The 15,726-nt window shown below is 35.9% G+C and overlaps 1 protein-coding gene across 2 annotated transcripts in view; it reads right to left on the bottom strand.

Annotated features, from left to right (window-relative positions):
• The window catches only part of adcy8 (adenylate cyclase 8 (brain)), a 44,920-nt gene that overhangs the window by 18,617 nt on the left and 10,577 nt on the right, over positions 1–15,726 (bottom strand). For both annotated transcript variants that reach the window (XM_052547553.1, XM_052547552.1), the window contains exons 3-7: positions 14,911–15,041; positions 13,697–13,808; positions 9,186–9,313; positions 7,661–7,819; positions 7,169–7,439 (exon numbers count right to left, since the gene is read on the bottom strand). In XM_052547553.1, coding sequence (XP_052403513.1) covers positions 7,169–7,439; positions 7,661–7,819; positions 9,186–9,313; positions 13,697–13,808; positions 14,911–15,041 — 801 coding nt within the window. The remainder of the gene's footprint in view (positions 1–7,168; positions 7,440–7,660; positions 7,820–9,185; positions 9,314–13,696; positions 13,809–14,910; positions 15,042–15,726) is intronic.

A 15,726-nucleotide genomic window follows, 5' to 3' on the forward strand; every position in this document is an offset into this window, starting at 1 on the left:
GGAACATTTAAAATGATGGACTAGCCACCACCAAATCTGGACCTCAACCCCAGTGAGCAAATTTGGGGTTAGTTGGAAAATAAACTGGAAAGATCTATTGTACATTCAAAGGAAAGCCTATGGCTTGAGTTACAGAAGGCAGGGGATAACATTGAGATTCTCAGAAAATATATTGCTGCAAAAGGTAGACATACCAAAAATTTAAGTTAAAAGTGGATAAAAACAGTACAACTGATATTTGTTGTGCTCAGAGCAACCATCTGCTTTTTTCATGAACATTATGAAATGAAATCATGTTTTGGAGGTAAAAAAGGGTCAATATTTTCAGATCTGTCAGGTGTTTTTACCCATCACTGTATATCATCCAATGTCAACTGATCCAAATCCAATACCAAGACAAGACTGTGTTACATATACATGCTTCGAATGTAAACAACTTGGTTGATAATAATGTAAGCAATTTAGCTCGGCTAATAAAATAAAAACTACTAAATAAAAAATAAAAAGATAATGTCACTTTTATTTTTAAATGTTAAAATTATGCAACATTTGGAAGTTGAATTTCCAGAAAAGTAACTACCATGATATAATTTTTATCACACTATGACAGTATTTTGTTCATGCAGCTCACCTCTAGTAAACACTTGTACAATACGAGGTGACACACAAGATTTCAATTTCAAGCTCAGAGGTTCATGTGAGGATAGAGGTTAAACAAAGATATCACTCGCCCTAAACACGCTGTACAACATCAGGACACAAATGAAAAATGGCATGAACAGGACCTGGCTGAGTTCAGGCCACTCAGCTAAAGCTGATGACTGTACAGGGAAAGGGAGGCAACCTTACATGACCTCCAAAATGTTACCTCATACTTGCTATAACCATGGCTCTGTTCCAAATACGATAAAAAAAAAAAAAAACTGTTTACATGAGTCAGTCTAAGTGGTCCTACATGTGCAGAAACGCCCATACAAGAAAACTCACACACCCAAGCAAACAGTGCGCCACACGTAAAGTGAGACTTGACTAATGCAAGTGTCTAACTAGCTAATTCAGCTGACTAATCTCTATTCCAAACAAATGAGGGCAAAATGCTAGTATAACAGAGTATGATATTTGCAAGTTGCTTAGCTAAACACTCAATACTTTAATAAACACAAAAATATTACTCATGTTAAAATTATCATGTTTCTTGAATAAATTGTGTACTATTTATAATCTACTGAATATGTCCCTTGAATGGTGGCTCTTGTTTACAAAAACCATTTGAAAGAAGCTTAGTTTAAACCTGACTGAATCAGCCAACCTGTGTCAAGACGGCTGTTTTAAAAGCATCATGCTGAAGAAAGTTATTACATGGAAGAATGGGAGAAGACCTCCATGTGTGTAGGTCACCGAACACATTTCTTTACAGAAAACCCAGTAACAACCATATATAATCACATATATGAACTGGAAGTCAAATTCAATCTTTTTTCTCTCTCCATCACAGTGTAGGCATGTTTTGCATTGTATTTGAGCATGTTTAGCAGTGGAAATGTCAGCACAAGGGTGGAGGTCAAATTGAAGGATGACTAGCGGAGGATATTGCATTAACAAGATCTGACACAGACGTTTGATTTTGTTTTGACCGCTGAAAGTATCTTTAAAGAGGACTATCATCTGTGCCGCGAGCTGAAGCTGTGGTCACTGTGAGCTGTGAGTCATCTAGAGAAAAAAACTCACACACAGACTGACTCTCATACATACACAATGGACGATTCACACACAACATACGTAGACATGGTGCCGTTTCACCCAAAAATCCAAAAGAAACATACTGTATACTTTATTTTCTAATTTTCTTATCTGTGGAAGAAAAAAAGTCTTATGATGGGTTTGCTTATGGTAAAAGGCTTAGTAAATGGAGAAAGGTTTAGGTGAAATATACCTTAAAGTCAAACTTAATGGTGTTTGTTTTAAAACAAGACATAATAAAATATTTTATAAAAACATGCTTGCTTGTTTCAAATGATAAAACTGAACATATAATGGAAACTAATTGTATTTCTACAACTACAGCTGTGGTTACTCTGTTAACCTGTGTGAATTTAAGGGTAAGTGAATTCATGCATTCACTGAAATAACAGTAAAAATGTTCAAAATATTAGCACATTTTCATACATTTTTAAGTGTTGGTTAAGTGCCCAAATAAATTTTTTGGCACTGTATATGGACTTTTCATTCATCAGATGTTAGTTCTAGAGTGTTTGTATATATGTGTGTACTCTGAATTATATTAACCGATGTGGACAAATCTGCTGAGATTAGGGACTGTTAATCTAGTGTTAGCACTGGGATTTTCACTGAAAGAGTTTTTTAACAGCAGTGTGTGAAAGGTGTATAACTGCCCTGAGTGCCTTGTGAAAACATTCAATAAATGTTCTTCTAACAAGTGAAAGGAATGACAATTGCAAATATCTTAAGGCCTTGAAGACCTGAAGGGTCTTTTGACAATTTCTTCTATATTCAATAAGAGTTATTCTCTCTAGCTATTGCAGAGAAAAGTTCTGATTTGACAACAATATTAAACCGCAAAGCTAAACTCAAACGTAATTTCCTCTGAAACTGCTTCCATTTACAACAGTGAGCGCAGCTAGATTCAAGTTATTATTACATTTTGAATATTAATATTTTTCTTACAAAAAAGCATCGGTTCAATACATGAGGCCTTTGTTCACCCCCCCAGAAGGGCGCTTTTTATTTCACTTCTTTTGGACTGAAACAATGCATTAACCGCTGACTGCAATGATAGAGCTTGAAAGATCAAAGACCATTTTTTATATAACTCTGGATATAATCCTCGACTGGATTCATCTGAAAGAAGAAAGTCATATACACCTAGGATGCTTTGGGGGTGAGTAAAACAGAGCCTATTTTTCATGGATGAACTAACCCTTTAAGCAGCACAACTGTTTTCAATACTGATCATATTAAGAAATGTGTCTATGTGTCCAAGTACCAAATCAGCACATTAGAATTATTTGTGAAGGCTAATGTGATGCTGAAGACTGGAGTAATGGCTGATAAAAATCTATCTTTGCCATTAATCTTTTTTTATCTAATAAATGCAGCCTTGGTGAGAATAAGAAATTTCATTCAAAAACAATGTTTAAATTAGTAAAAACTTGGGCTTTCAATTTAATGAATTAACTTAATACAGTTATGATTAATCATGCCCCCTAATGCGTCAAATTATACTTTTAGAGTGAGTAAAGAGTGATTTACATTCATTATCCTCATGCTTAATTCTGATCCAACAACTATCAAAAATTGCTCCTGCACTACAATTCAGATGCATGTAAATTATACTTTTCAATCTCACTGTGAACATATAAGCAACACCGTTTTCTTTTGAATCAAACATCATATGAATTTTTTCCTGAATAAGGTGTTCGCATCAATGTTTTCTATTCTGGTTGAGGAATTAGTCAGATTATGGACTGAATGAAACTGAAAAAATCTGGGTGGAGTAGAAGAGATGGAAAAGCTTCTGGGTGGAGATGTCAGAGATTTAATTTGAGTTCTCCTCAATAATCCTGAAGGTGGAAAAAGAAAGCTTTTGAGAGCTCTGATGCTTTTCAGAGCTTCCCGGAATTGCTTATGGGGTGGAGTTTAAATGGCTTTTAATAGTATTGTCTGATGGCAGAATTCATGGGAAGGGCTTCAGAAAATTAAATTAAATAAATCACTTTAGGCACCCCCTATAAGAAACAAAACTAGGTGGCACATTATTTTTCGAAGTGCCACAGAATAAATGTGTTTTCCTTCTTTGTTTTTAACCACTTCTTCAGTCATACTGTCATTTGTTTATGTCTCTCCTCCTTCTACAGCATTAACATTAGAATCTATCTAGTAGATGTATTGGGAACTAAGGTTCATTTAAAGTGTGAACTAAATGTCTTTTCAAACTTGAGAGCTATAAACAGTCACAAAGAATTGTTTATTACACAGAATGTTTGCCAATATCATGGACCATAACTATGTAAGCATCACTCGGCCATTGAGTGTAGTTTGGGCTCCTCCTCAACGCATCCTACTGTATAAATGTTGTCATATTTCTTGAACTCATCCAATATGTTTTCTTCATAAGTAACATGCAATTAAATAGGAGATGCTGAATCTTTAGCTCCTTGCATTATTTCTTATAATGTAGATAACAGGTTAAGTAAAAAAATAAATATGCAGTGAATATAATTAACAAAATGCTCCTCTAAAAACAGTTAAAAAAGTTTTTCGAGCTGACTAATGAGCTTCATGTTTATTTCTTACTATAGTAGTAAAGAGAAAGATATGATAAGTTGACATGCCCCTTGAACTGATGGCACTAAAGCAATCCTTCATGCCACATTAAAGAGCACAAAAAGGTATTTATTGTTTGAATTTTATTATGAATTTGGCAGAATTTTAAAGCTGATAATTTGTTTATAAAAAGTCAACAGAACACAAAGCTCACTGCGATTATTGGATGCAAAGCACACTACAAGTACTATGAATTTAATGCATACAAGAATTGTTTGAAGCTGTTATTTCCTCTAAAACTTTCATGTGCAAAACAAGTAGGAAAAAAGGCATTAGGAAGCAAATTAAGTCATAACCTGTAAATGTATATATTCCCCAGTGGGGACATCAGCAAAAATATCACTCGCAAATTAATATATTTGGTTGCAGATGGTACCGTTTTAGGCACAGCCTTAAGCCTTGATGTTTCAGGGATACTTTAATAAGAGAAGAGACTCTTCTTCTTTTTCTGTAAAGTATTTGGTTCTACCAACATGGGGGGGCTCCGATAAACAAATACCTGCTAATATATTTCAGTAATATACAGCTTTAAACCTGGAGAGCTCAAAAATGACTTTCAAATCAAAATTTAGATCCGTGTTTTGATCTAGATTTATTACTTGATCTTGGAACACAGGCATTGCAGAGGTTTTTTGGCTGATTAATAGTAAATGCTTTCACTACCAAATACAAAAGACAAGGTCTCTGTTAAACTACAAAAGGAAATACTCTCAGGTTGCAGTGTTTATATGCATGTGTGTCTATGTTTTTGAGTCCATGAAGTTTTGGCATACATACAAAAACACAAGGACTGAGAAACTAAATCCATTAACAGAACCACCCTTCGGCAGAACACACACACCCAAACACCCACTAAAACACACATTCACTCACTCACTCACTCACTCACTCACTCACACACACACACACACACACACACCGTGGCTGCAATGCGTCACTGAGGACAAAGCCTGAACAGGAAGACGGAGAAGAGAGAGGGAGAGGATGTGAGATAAAGGAGAAGAAAGGAACAGCAGATGAAAGAGGAGAGAGTAAGAGGGATAAACGGAGCATGAAGGAGAAAAAGGAATCCTGTTACTGCCTTACAGACGTTCCTGTTTCCATGGAGACCAGCCCTATAATCTTACATACACACATGAACATGTCAGCATACTTCTGTTTGAACACATCTATAAAAGCCCAGACATACACACGCACTCGTCAAATCAAGGCGAAGGCTTGTGCTCTCAGCTGATGTGTAATTGGCTGGTTGCCCTGCCAGTCATACTGTGAGAGCTCTTTGATGTGTTAAGATGACTGCATGACAAAGGCAACAAAAGCGCCGCATTAATCAAAGACAACATTCCCTTATGTTAACCACATCTCCATAGCAACAGCCTGGCAACTCGGCCCACACCAGAAGAGAGTTCTGCATCATAATCAGCAGCACATGCCACAGAAACCTTCTAGAACATTGTTGTGAGCCATTTAGCCCTGAGAACCCTCCAGAACACAGTGCCCATATTGCAAGCTTGACAATCCACAAGAATACTGTATTTACCCTACAGCCTTGTAAAAACTCTAAAACGCGGGGTGTGAAACTCAGCTCCTGGAGGACCACTGTGTGAGAACCCTAAATGTACTCACCTGACTACAAACTTTCAGACAGGTGTGTTGAAGCTGGATGGAGCTAAACTCTTCAGGAAAGTGGACCTTCAGCTGCTAAGTTTGACAACTCTGCTCTAAAACACTGTCCCTTCCTTACAACTTTGAGAATCAGCTAGAACAGTCCTTACAGCATAAGTTGGGAAAAGCAGTTTACTAGACAATGTTTCCAGCCTTGAGAGCCCACACAAAAACTGTCCTTACCCTACAGCCTTGAGAACACTAAGAATCAGTTAGAACATATTTTTATGAAACTAATTTGAAAACCACATTGACAATGGGAACCCTCCAGAAATCTGTCCATACAGTACAGTCTTGAGAATCCACTAAAACATAGTTCCTGCCCTACAGTTTTGAGAACCTTCTTTACACTATAGCCTTAAGAATCCACTACAACACTTTCCACACCCTATAGCCTTGAGAACCCATTACACCATTGTTTTTACACTTCAACCATGAAAACCCTTTACACCTTTTGTCTTTACCCCACAATCTTGAAAACCAAAACCAAGTACCCGGAAGCAGGGTTGAAAACCTGTTCTAGAACCTTCTTTCTTTAGCCTTAGAATCTTCTAGAATACCATCTATTTTTAATAAACCTTTAGAATCATTTAAAAAGTGTCCTCAACCAACAGTCTAGATGGCCTTTTAGAACACTATCCTTCACCCTACAGCCCTAAGACCTTCTAGACTAGAGCACTTTACCTGTCCAACAGCACTAAAAAAACATGAGCCATGATAAAGAGGATCTAGAGACTTCTGCTTGTACACTGCTTTTTCATTGCATGTTACATTAACACTGAGAAAGGAAAACTGTTCTAAATGACTCCCAAACCTGCATGCCAGAAACAGTGTTTTCAGAGTATATATTCACATTTTAACCTTGGGCAGCTACATTTGCTGAGTAGTTGTCTAGATTTAGGTCATGAAGTGCCTACACACAACTATCCAGAACAAACCAACCATGCAGGAGGAACACAAAAGAAGACAGAGATGTGGAAAAAAATCAGAAGCTCGCACTGAAATGAAAGACAGGTGCAGTGAACAGATACAGAACCTCAATTTAAGTTCCTTTTGCATGCTGTGTGTGAGAGAGGTTCAGAACTGTTGAGGACGCATTAATGCGTGTTTCTTAACTGTGCTTGTTTGGTTGCGTGCTTGTGTGTGTTTTTGCACTCACATTTTGTTTGCCCACTATGTTATGGAAGGGAAGTTCAGGGCTCCATGTTCCCTCCGTGAAGGAAGTGTTCGAGGGTCTGTGATCTGATTGGTTGGTGGAATCTCTCATGATGTCCTCCGGCAGCGTGAGTAAGCTCTCCTCTGGCTGCTTGATCAGGAAAGTCTCGATGTTATGCCTGCGCAGAAAATCGTTGCGGTCCTTACCGTGACCCTCCTCCACCTCATAATCGCCGTTCAGACAGTCTAGAGCCGCTTTAGAGATGTGGATCCTCCTGAGGGGGTTTGAAATTAACTACAGATTCATCTCACACATCCAAAACAAAACACCTTTTTTCAAAATGAGAATAAACGAAAACTCAATAAATGTTCTCCCACACAATTACACAAGATTTGAGGTCCATAAAATGCTCACAGCTGAGCATTTTTGAGGGCTAATAGATAATCCCCACTGTGCTTCCAAGAGCTTTTGTGTGCACATTTGCGTGTATCTTACCCAGGTATTCCCCCAGACTCCAGTTTGTTGGCTATGTCGACATCCCAAGACCAGACGTCAAACTGCCATTTCCGCAAACCAAGAACTCCGCATAGAACCGAACCAGAGTGGATGCCAATCCGCATGTCTATGTCATGTTTTGTACGTGAGCGCACATACCTAAACATGCAAATACAAAAAGGTTAGGATGGATAGCTAGCTAGCGGTGTTGAAACTCTGTAATGCTGCTGCTAAACAACTGTTGAGCCAGAGTAGTCACACTGAGTTTATAGGCAAGATGTAGTACACATCATACTATTACTCCTGAACGGAGTAACAGGCAGAAGTAAGTGGCTGTTTATAAAAAGTGGAATCGAGGTCATACTGTCACTGCTGTGTGAGTTGAGTGGTAGAGTGAGTACTGTGATATCTAACAGCACTCACACTAGTGCAGCACACACATACACACCTGCTGAACAAGGGCCTCTCATCTGCCATCTAGTCGGTCTAGTGGCCTCTCTCTCTGTCACTCACTCACTCACTCACTCACTCACTCAACCTTACTGCAGACATACAGTACTATAGACTTCCATTGTTTTAAATGAACGCTAATACCCAATACAGACTTATTCAAATATAACCTGTGAAGCAGATATTAATGTTAAACAACTCAAATGTAACCTGTGAAGCAGATATTTCTGTTATGTCTCATTTTGTGCATTCCTTTGCCCAATTTCCAACCTGTAGGAAAGAAGCAAAGCTAATGAGTTCCCTTTACTTGCACTCTTGTCATCACCAGTTCATATGACTTTCTTCAGTGGAAAACTAAAATGGGAAATGAAATAAAATTAAGTAAATGGACCGTTGTTTGAATAGCTGGGTATTGGAGCCGTCAAGCTTCGAAAAGTTCCATAAATGCATCTTAAAGGATTAGTTCACTTTCAAATTAAAATTTCCTGGTAATTTACTCACCCCCAAGTTTAAACTTTTCTTCCTTCAGTCGAAAATAAATGTAGTTTTTGGGTGAAAACAATCCAGGATTATTCTGCTTATAGTGGACTTGAACGGCTAACAAATGGTTGAAGGTCAAAATCACAGTTTCAGTGCAGCTTCAAAGGGCTCTCTACATGATACCAGACGAGGAATAAGAGTCTTAACTGGCGAAACGATCGGTCATTTTCTTTTTGTCATTTTGGAGCTTGAATGGCCCCATTCTTTACTCACATTCATTAAAACAATGGAAAATCTTTTGTGTTCCATGCAAAAAAGAAAGAGGTACAGATTTGGAAAGCTATGCATCTTAGAAAACAATGCCAATTTAATATGTGTACGTGTCTCCTGAGCACTAGGGTATTATATCCACATTCATTTTATAGATACATATACTCTACTATGTCAACACTTGTCTCATTTGTGTCTGTTTAAGCAATAAAATGTCTTAACCTGAGCAATAAAATCTTGCTTTTGGAACATTACAGGGTTACTGAAACACTTAATCACTTATTTAGTGTTGGCTAGGAGTATAAAACATGAAATGTTTCATTACCTGATGGTTTTGATCATGCTGAGGCCCATCTCGACACAGCAGTGGGCATGATCCGGTCGAGGCTCGGGAAGGCCAGAAACACAATAATAACAATCCCCTAGTATCTTGATCCTCAGGCAATGATGCTCCTGAGAAGAAAAGGAGAAGACATTTTTACATTTAGTATGACAAACTGTTGACAATATTTTTATTTAATGCAGCTGAATCAATCAAAATACATCAATGTATCCCAATAAAAGCAATTAAGGGTCAGATCAGGTAGAAATAGCTGCTAGGGAACGATTGCACAGTTTCGCATTTTACAGTGTCAGTGGGGTATATGAGGGTTTGAGCATTTATAACTGTAATTGCCCTGTAATTTCCACTGCAGTCTCTATCTTTTCTAGTTATCTCTCAGCCTGCCAGGTTTTTGTGTAGAGCTCAGAGAGGGTGATCATTTAGGCTGCCACTCACTCATTCGATCTCTCTGAAATCCATTACTCATGTCTACTGCCATATTATCGTCTTTTCACAGCTCAGTAAACGCTGTATGGAAACAGAGTCATTACGTCCAACTGTCATTTATCAATTGCTAAAAGCACCACCTACAGCCTGATTAGCTCTGGACTGGATCATGATAGCATGCTTGAAGCACTAGTGCTAATCTGCAGGCTAAGTGGATGCCTTTTGCATAATCAATACCAAACTGTGGGACAATTTAATGGATATAAACACAGAAGCTAGCATTAAATGCAAGTGTAACAACACACTCATAACATCAACATGACGTAATGTCATTAATAAAGAACCCATTAAATTAAAACCTGCTCTTAGTTGGACTGAGCCTTACAGAAAAAGTACTGTGGAAGCACATTAAAGGTGTCAGATGGTAATACCAAGGGTTTTTAATATATATATATTCACACAACTCATCAAAAGTTTGGGGTCGATAATGTAAAATGTTTTTGAAAAAAGGTCTCTTATGCTCACAAAGATGCATTTATTTGATCAAAAATACAGAAAAAGCAGTAGTATTCTCAAATATTATCACTAATTATAATGTCTTTTTTGAAATATTTTAAAATGGTATTTATTCCTGTGATGTTGAATCTTATAAGCAATCATTACTCCAGTCTTCAGTGTCACATGATCCTTCAGAAATCATTTTAATATTCTGATTTGCTGCTCAAGAAACATTTCTGATTGTTATAAATGCTTTAAAACTGGTGTGCTGCTTAATATTCTTGTAGAAACTGTGATACTTTAAAAGAACACCATTTATTTAAAAATCTTAGGCATTATAAATGTCTTTACTGTCAAGTCTGACCAAATTCATGTACACTTACTAAATAAAAGTATTAACTTCTTTAAAAAAAAAAAAAAAAAAAAATATATATATATATATATATATATATATATATATATATATATATATATATATATATATATATATATATATATATATACATACATACATACACACACACACACACACACACATATATATATATATATATATATATATATATATATATATATATATGTATATATATATATATTTGAATGGTAGTGTACCATTAGTAGCAAATGATTACCATATTCATATTATTCATAGATTTCTGCAGGTCAAATGCTAGATCATGCTGCTAGCAACATCAAGGTCATCGATTAGTTTCCAAGGGAACAGACATAGTGATAACATAATATGGTACTCCAATATACAGTAATTAATTGAATATCATGGCATAACCAGGCTTTATGTCCAGAAACATGGCATTTCTGTGCCACAACTTAAAAAAAATATACCAACTTTTGTCTGATGTTTAGTGTTTCTAATTTATGTATACAGTATATAAAAATCAGTCATTTAGATCATATGTCAAGTAACGAAATGGTTAATATACATTTCCTTTTAGGCAATGTGAGGCCATAGAAGAAGAATAGGGAGAGACAGATAGCAAGAGAGCGAAAAAGATTTATGTAAGATAAGGCTGCTGTAAGACAGGATCATCGGAGTTCAAAGTGTTGTCAAGATGTGGTATGACGCAAGCAATCAAAACCATTACATCTGTAAATGCTGAACGCGACAGCTCAACTGCACAGTTAACCAGCTCAGCAATAACCGCCAGGGTTGGGGAGTAACGGAATACATGTAGCAGCGTTACGTAATCAGGATAGAAATATCCATTACAGTTACATCACAAATCAAAGTATTCAGATTACAGTTACATTTTGTAAAAAGTGGGAATACTATCAGGAATACATTTATTTCATTTAAAATAAAATAAATTAGTATTTTGACATAATAACGCTATATTTAGTGCTGCTTCATCATAGTTCATGGTTCTGTTGACTTCTGCTGACTCGCATGAGCCATCTGCTGGTGTGAAAATGAGCTGGAAAGTGTAGAAATTAACACGAGAGTTCCCAGATCAGTCAATGAAATAAAGAAAGATCATAACATTTCACATACGTACATTTCAATATACACTTGTAGGCTTAATTTAAAATAGACTAATATGGTGCACTTTCCTGATCATTTTTACTAAACTGTATAGCCACTAAATTTATACATAGCCTTTTATATAAATATATATAGGCCTACAGGCTGTAATTACTAGATAATGAAACAAGGCACACTTTTTAATAGTTTCAAATAGTTTTTAGAGTTTCTATTAGTTTTAACTTTAAAGTCATAGTTAAATAAAAGTACTTAGATATTGCTTTTTTGACTTTATTTACATTTGTAACTAAAAGGAACCCAAAAGTAATCAGATTACATTACTATCATATTGTGGTACTTGGATTACGTTACTGAATAAATTAAGTAATTTGTAACTGTAACAAAATACATTTTAAAAACAAACCTCCCAACCCTGCTAACCACACACATGTGACATCTCGGAATAAACACTGCCATCGGAAAAGAAAATGAATACCTCTCATAAAAAAATAAAAAAATAAAAATCAAGATAATCACTGCTGCAGAATTTAATACAACACCAGGCAGATTCACACAAACATGCGCAAGGATACAAGGATATTTAAATATGACATACTGATACAACCATCTGCAAGCACACATATGCCACATTTGAATATCTGCATTATGCATCAGCAAGCCACTTTATGGTTGGTTAATCTCCAATGATTATTGTACTGACTCATGAATAAGATTATTGGAGAGCTGCAGCACAAGGACAGTGTTTAATATTCTTCATAATGCATTTATATCCTCCTCCATTCTGAGCAATATAACAAAAAACACATTTGTTAAATACACAAAATCAATTTTCCTGTATAAATGTCTGTAAGTAATGTTGTTCTTTCTTCCAAGGGCAGCTATCAAGATTTGCACGAGTTGTTGACAGTTGTACCCTTGCGCTAACACACATACACTCATATATCAATGTCATTAATGTTGGGGACGCGGCCACAACATTTTTATTTATGTGACTTTTGCAACAGCCATTTAGCACATCAGTGCACTGCAGGACATGAGGGACGGTGAGCCGGCACATATTTCATCCTCCTCTGTACTCTAACTGAACTCCAAGATATGCTGGCACTGCCCTTGGCACACAAACATAACACTTCTCTTTGTTTCACACATCCTGCATCAAATATGTGCAAGTGAAGCAGGAGTGTAACAGCAATTTTCTGAGGTAATCAGCACTGAATTATGTGAATAAAGCACTAAAATAGGCCTACTTTAAATAGAAAGGTGTGTTGAATGACAATGATTTAAAGGGATAGTTTGCCAAAAATGAAAATTGCCATCTTTTACTCACCCTCATGTCGTTCCAAACCTGTACATCCTTCTCAAGGAGACATTCTGTTTGTTTTTTGTCCATAAAATGCAAGTCAACTGGGGTTGTTCTGAACCCCCACTGACTTAAATTGTACGGACAAAAACATTTCTTTAAAATATCTTCTTTGTGTCCCACAGAAGTCAGTAAGTCATACAAATACAGTGCAGACGATGCTTGGTTAAACTGGATTACAGGAGGATAAGATACAAGCTTGTGAATAAGATTTTTGGGGCTAAAATGCATAAGTGGAACAAATATTTATTGAATTAGTTCCGAAGTATTTAAATTATAATGGCCATAAATAAAAATGGTTATCAGGAAAGGGGCACAGATAATTATTACAACCTCGATTGTCATAAAATCTAATCAACATAAGAAGGGGAACTTCATTTACATCCTACCCAAACCTCAAGAAGTAACGATGAAATGTTCAAATCACTGGGATTTAGTCTATAGAATAGAACAGAAAATTCTGATTGATTTCCATTAAAGGGGTCATGAACTGCCTTTGTTTTGATTTTACATTAAAAAATAATAATAATAATTGAGAACTAATTAGTTACTTTCTGTCCAGTTTTAACCTCCCTGAACACTGTTTAAATAGGCATGGTAAGTTCAGAGTCTATTGAATAACTTGGCACTGCTATTCCATGTTTTGTACCCCAAAAGACACTGTGATGTGGCTGAAAGATTGTCATGTATGTGTGTTAGGTCACTTACGTGTGCCAGTCGGTCAAAGCGTGCAAAGAGTTCGTTGAGCATTCGAACGAGTTCCTGAGCAGAGAGGGTGGTGGAAAGATTGGTGAAGCCCTTCACATCAGCAAAGAGAATACTGCACAAAACACACATGCACATAAATCAGCCAGAAAAATCATGATTTTCCCAAACATTTCACAGCCAATCTGGGATGTTTAATCTGAGATAAACAGGCAGAACTTAAATATATAATAATATAATAAATATACAATACAGCTAACTGTACTGATAAGTTTAAATATACTAGCTATGCAAGCTTTTTTAATGAATTAATCAGATCAAAAAGTGACAGTAAAATCTTTCATAATGTTACAAAAGATATCTATCTCAGATAAATACTGTTCTTCTGAACATTCAGTTTATCCAAAATCCTGAAAATAAATCTATAAAAAATAAAATCACAGCTTCAGAAAAAAATGTCAAGCAGTGCAACTGTTTTTAACATTGATAATAATGAGAAATGTTTCTTGATCACCAGATCAGCATATTGCCTGACTGATTTCTGAAGGATCATGTGACACTGAAGACTGATCATTTGCCATAACAGGAATAAAGTCTACTATTAAAATACAATACAATAGAAAACAATTGTTGAAATTGTCATATTTTACAATATCATCAGTTTTTACTGATTTCTGATCAAATAAATGCAGCCTTGGTAAGCAAGTGAAACCTTACTGACTCTAAAAATTTTAACAGTAGTGTACCGACACAAATAAACTTATGTTTACAAAATTATGCTGCGGAACATCGCATTTGCATAAATTATTAATTAAGTTAAGAACAGATTTAGATTAAAAAAATTATATTCTATTCTGTCTTTGATTACTATGCATATATTCATGTTATTACATATAAAGGCTTATTACATAAAATAATTTAGTAAAAAGTGCAAAAAAAAAATGAGGGTAAACCATTAAAATTGCCCAAATGGCTTCATTTAGGCTCAAATGGCCATGAACTGGCATTTTTAGAGCCAATTTGGTGCTCTTATGGTGACTGACTGTGCTTTGCTGGGCTACTTGTTTGGGTTATAAAAGAGAGTGACTCAGCCATAATCAAGGATGACAGAGCCATAACAGTGGGCGACCGAGCCTAAATGGTGGATGACTGATTCAATTCCATTTGACTCTCTTCTATTCTATTCATGATGACTGTACCACAGTGGAATAAATTACCTCACGTTCTCATAGCGGTGAATGTAGATACGGTGAAACTGGTGCTGTAGGTTCTCGTCCTCCACATTGGTCATGTCATTAATCATCTCCAGCACTACAAAGCGTGGCAGCACCGACAAGACCAGACGCTCCTAACACAGGTGCAGCATGGGTAAAGTGCTTCATTAAACATTGACTTAAATCATTCAGTCACTCAATGCACACTTACTAAACAAAAACATAATTTTCATATTATACACATCGATTCCCTTTTTAGTTTTAACCTGTTCAACAATTCAACTAGTTTACCAGTCTTACCTTTAAACCACTTCCAAATTATAAGGTAATTAAAAAACAGTTTTTTGCATTATTTCATCATTTTAAACCAACATATTACAACAGTTTCTTTTTGCTGCAATAAAAGCTTCAAGTCGTTTTTATCCAGTGTTGGTTCCCTTAATGGTTCACCAGTCAATTAAATAACCCAGAGCGTCCAGCGCACAGGGCTAAATATAAATGCATAACATATTGAATGAAAAAATGTATCTAACATAATTTCCCCAAAATTTAAAGGTATTTAAAATTTAGTTCAACCTGCTTTTGCAAAACACTGTAAAGAACATACAGGATGTCTGCCAAATACGTGTGTAATTTTTCATAACTAAAAAATTTTTTCCAATCAGATTAAACAAACAGTTCAAAACAAACAGTCCCAGTTTTCCACTGGTTGGACTCGAAAACCATGCCATTGGTTGAGCCAATATTGTATTGTTGGGCTGGTCAGATGCATAAAGAAACAGCAATTACAGCATTTACACTTTTTATGAGAAATATCAC

This window comes from Carassius gibelio, chromosome B2, assembly GCF_023724105.1.
Source record: "Carassius gibelio isolate Cgi1373 ecotype wild population from Czech Republic chromosome B2, carGib1.2-hapl.c, whole genome shotgun sequence".
NCBI lineage: Eukaryota > Metazoa > Chordata > Actinopteri > Cypriniformes > Cyprinidae > Carassius > Carassius gibelio.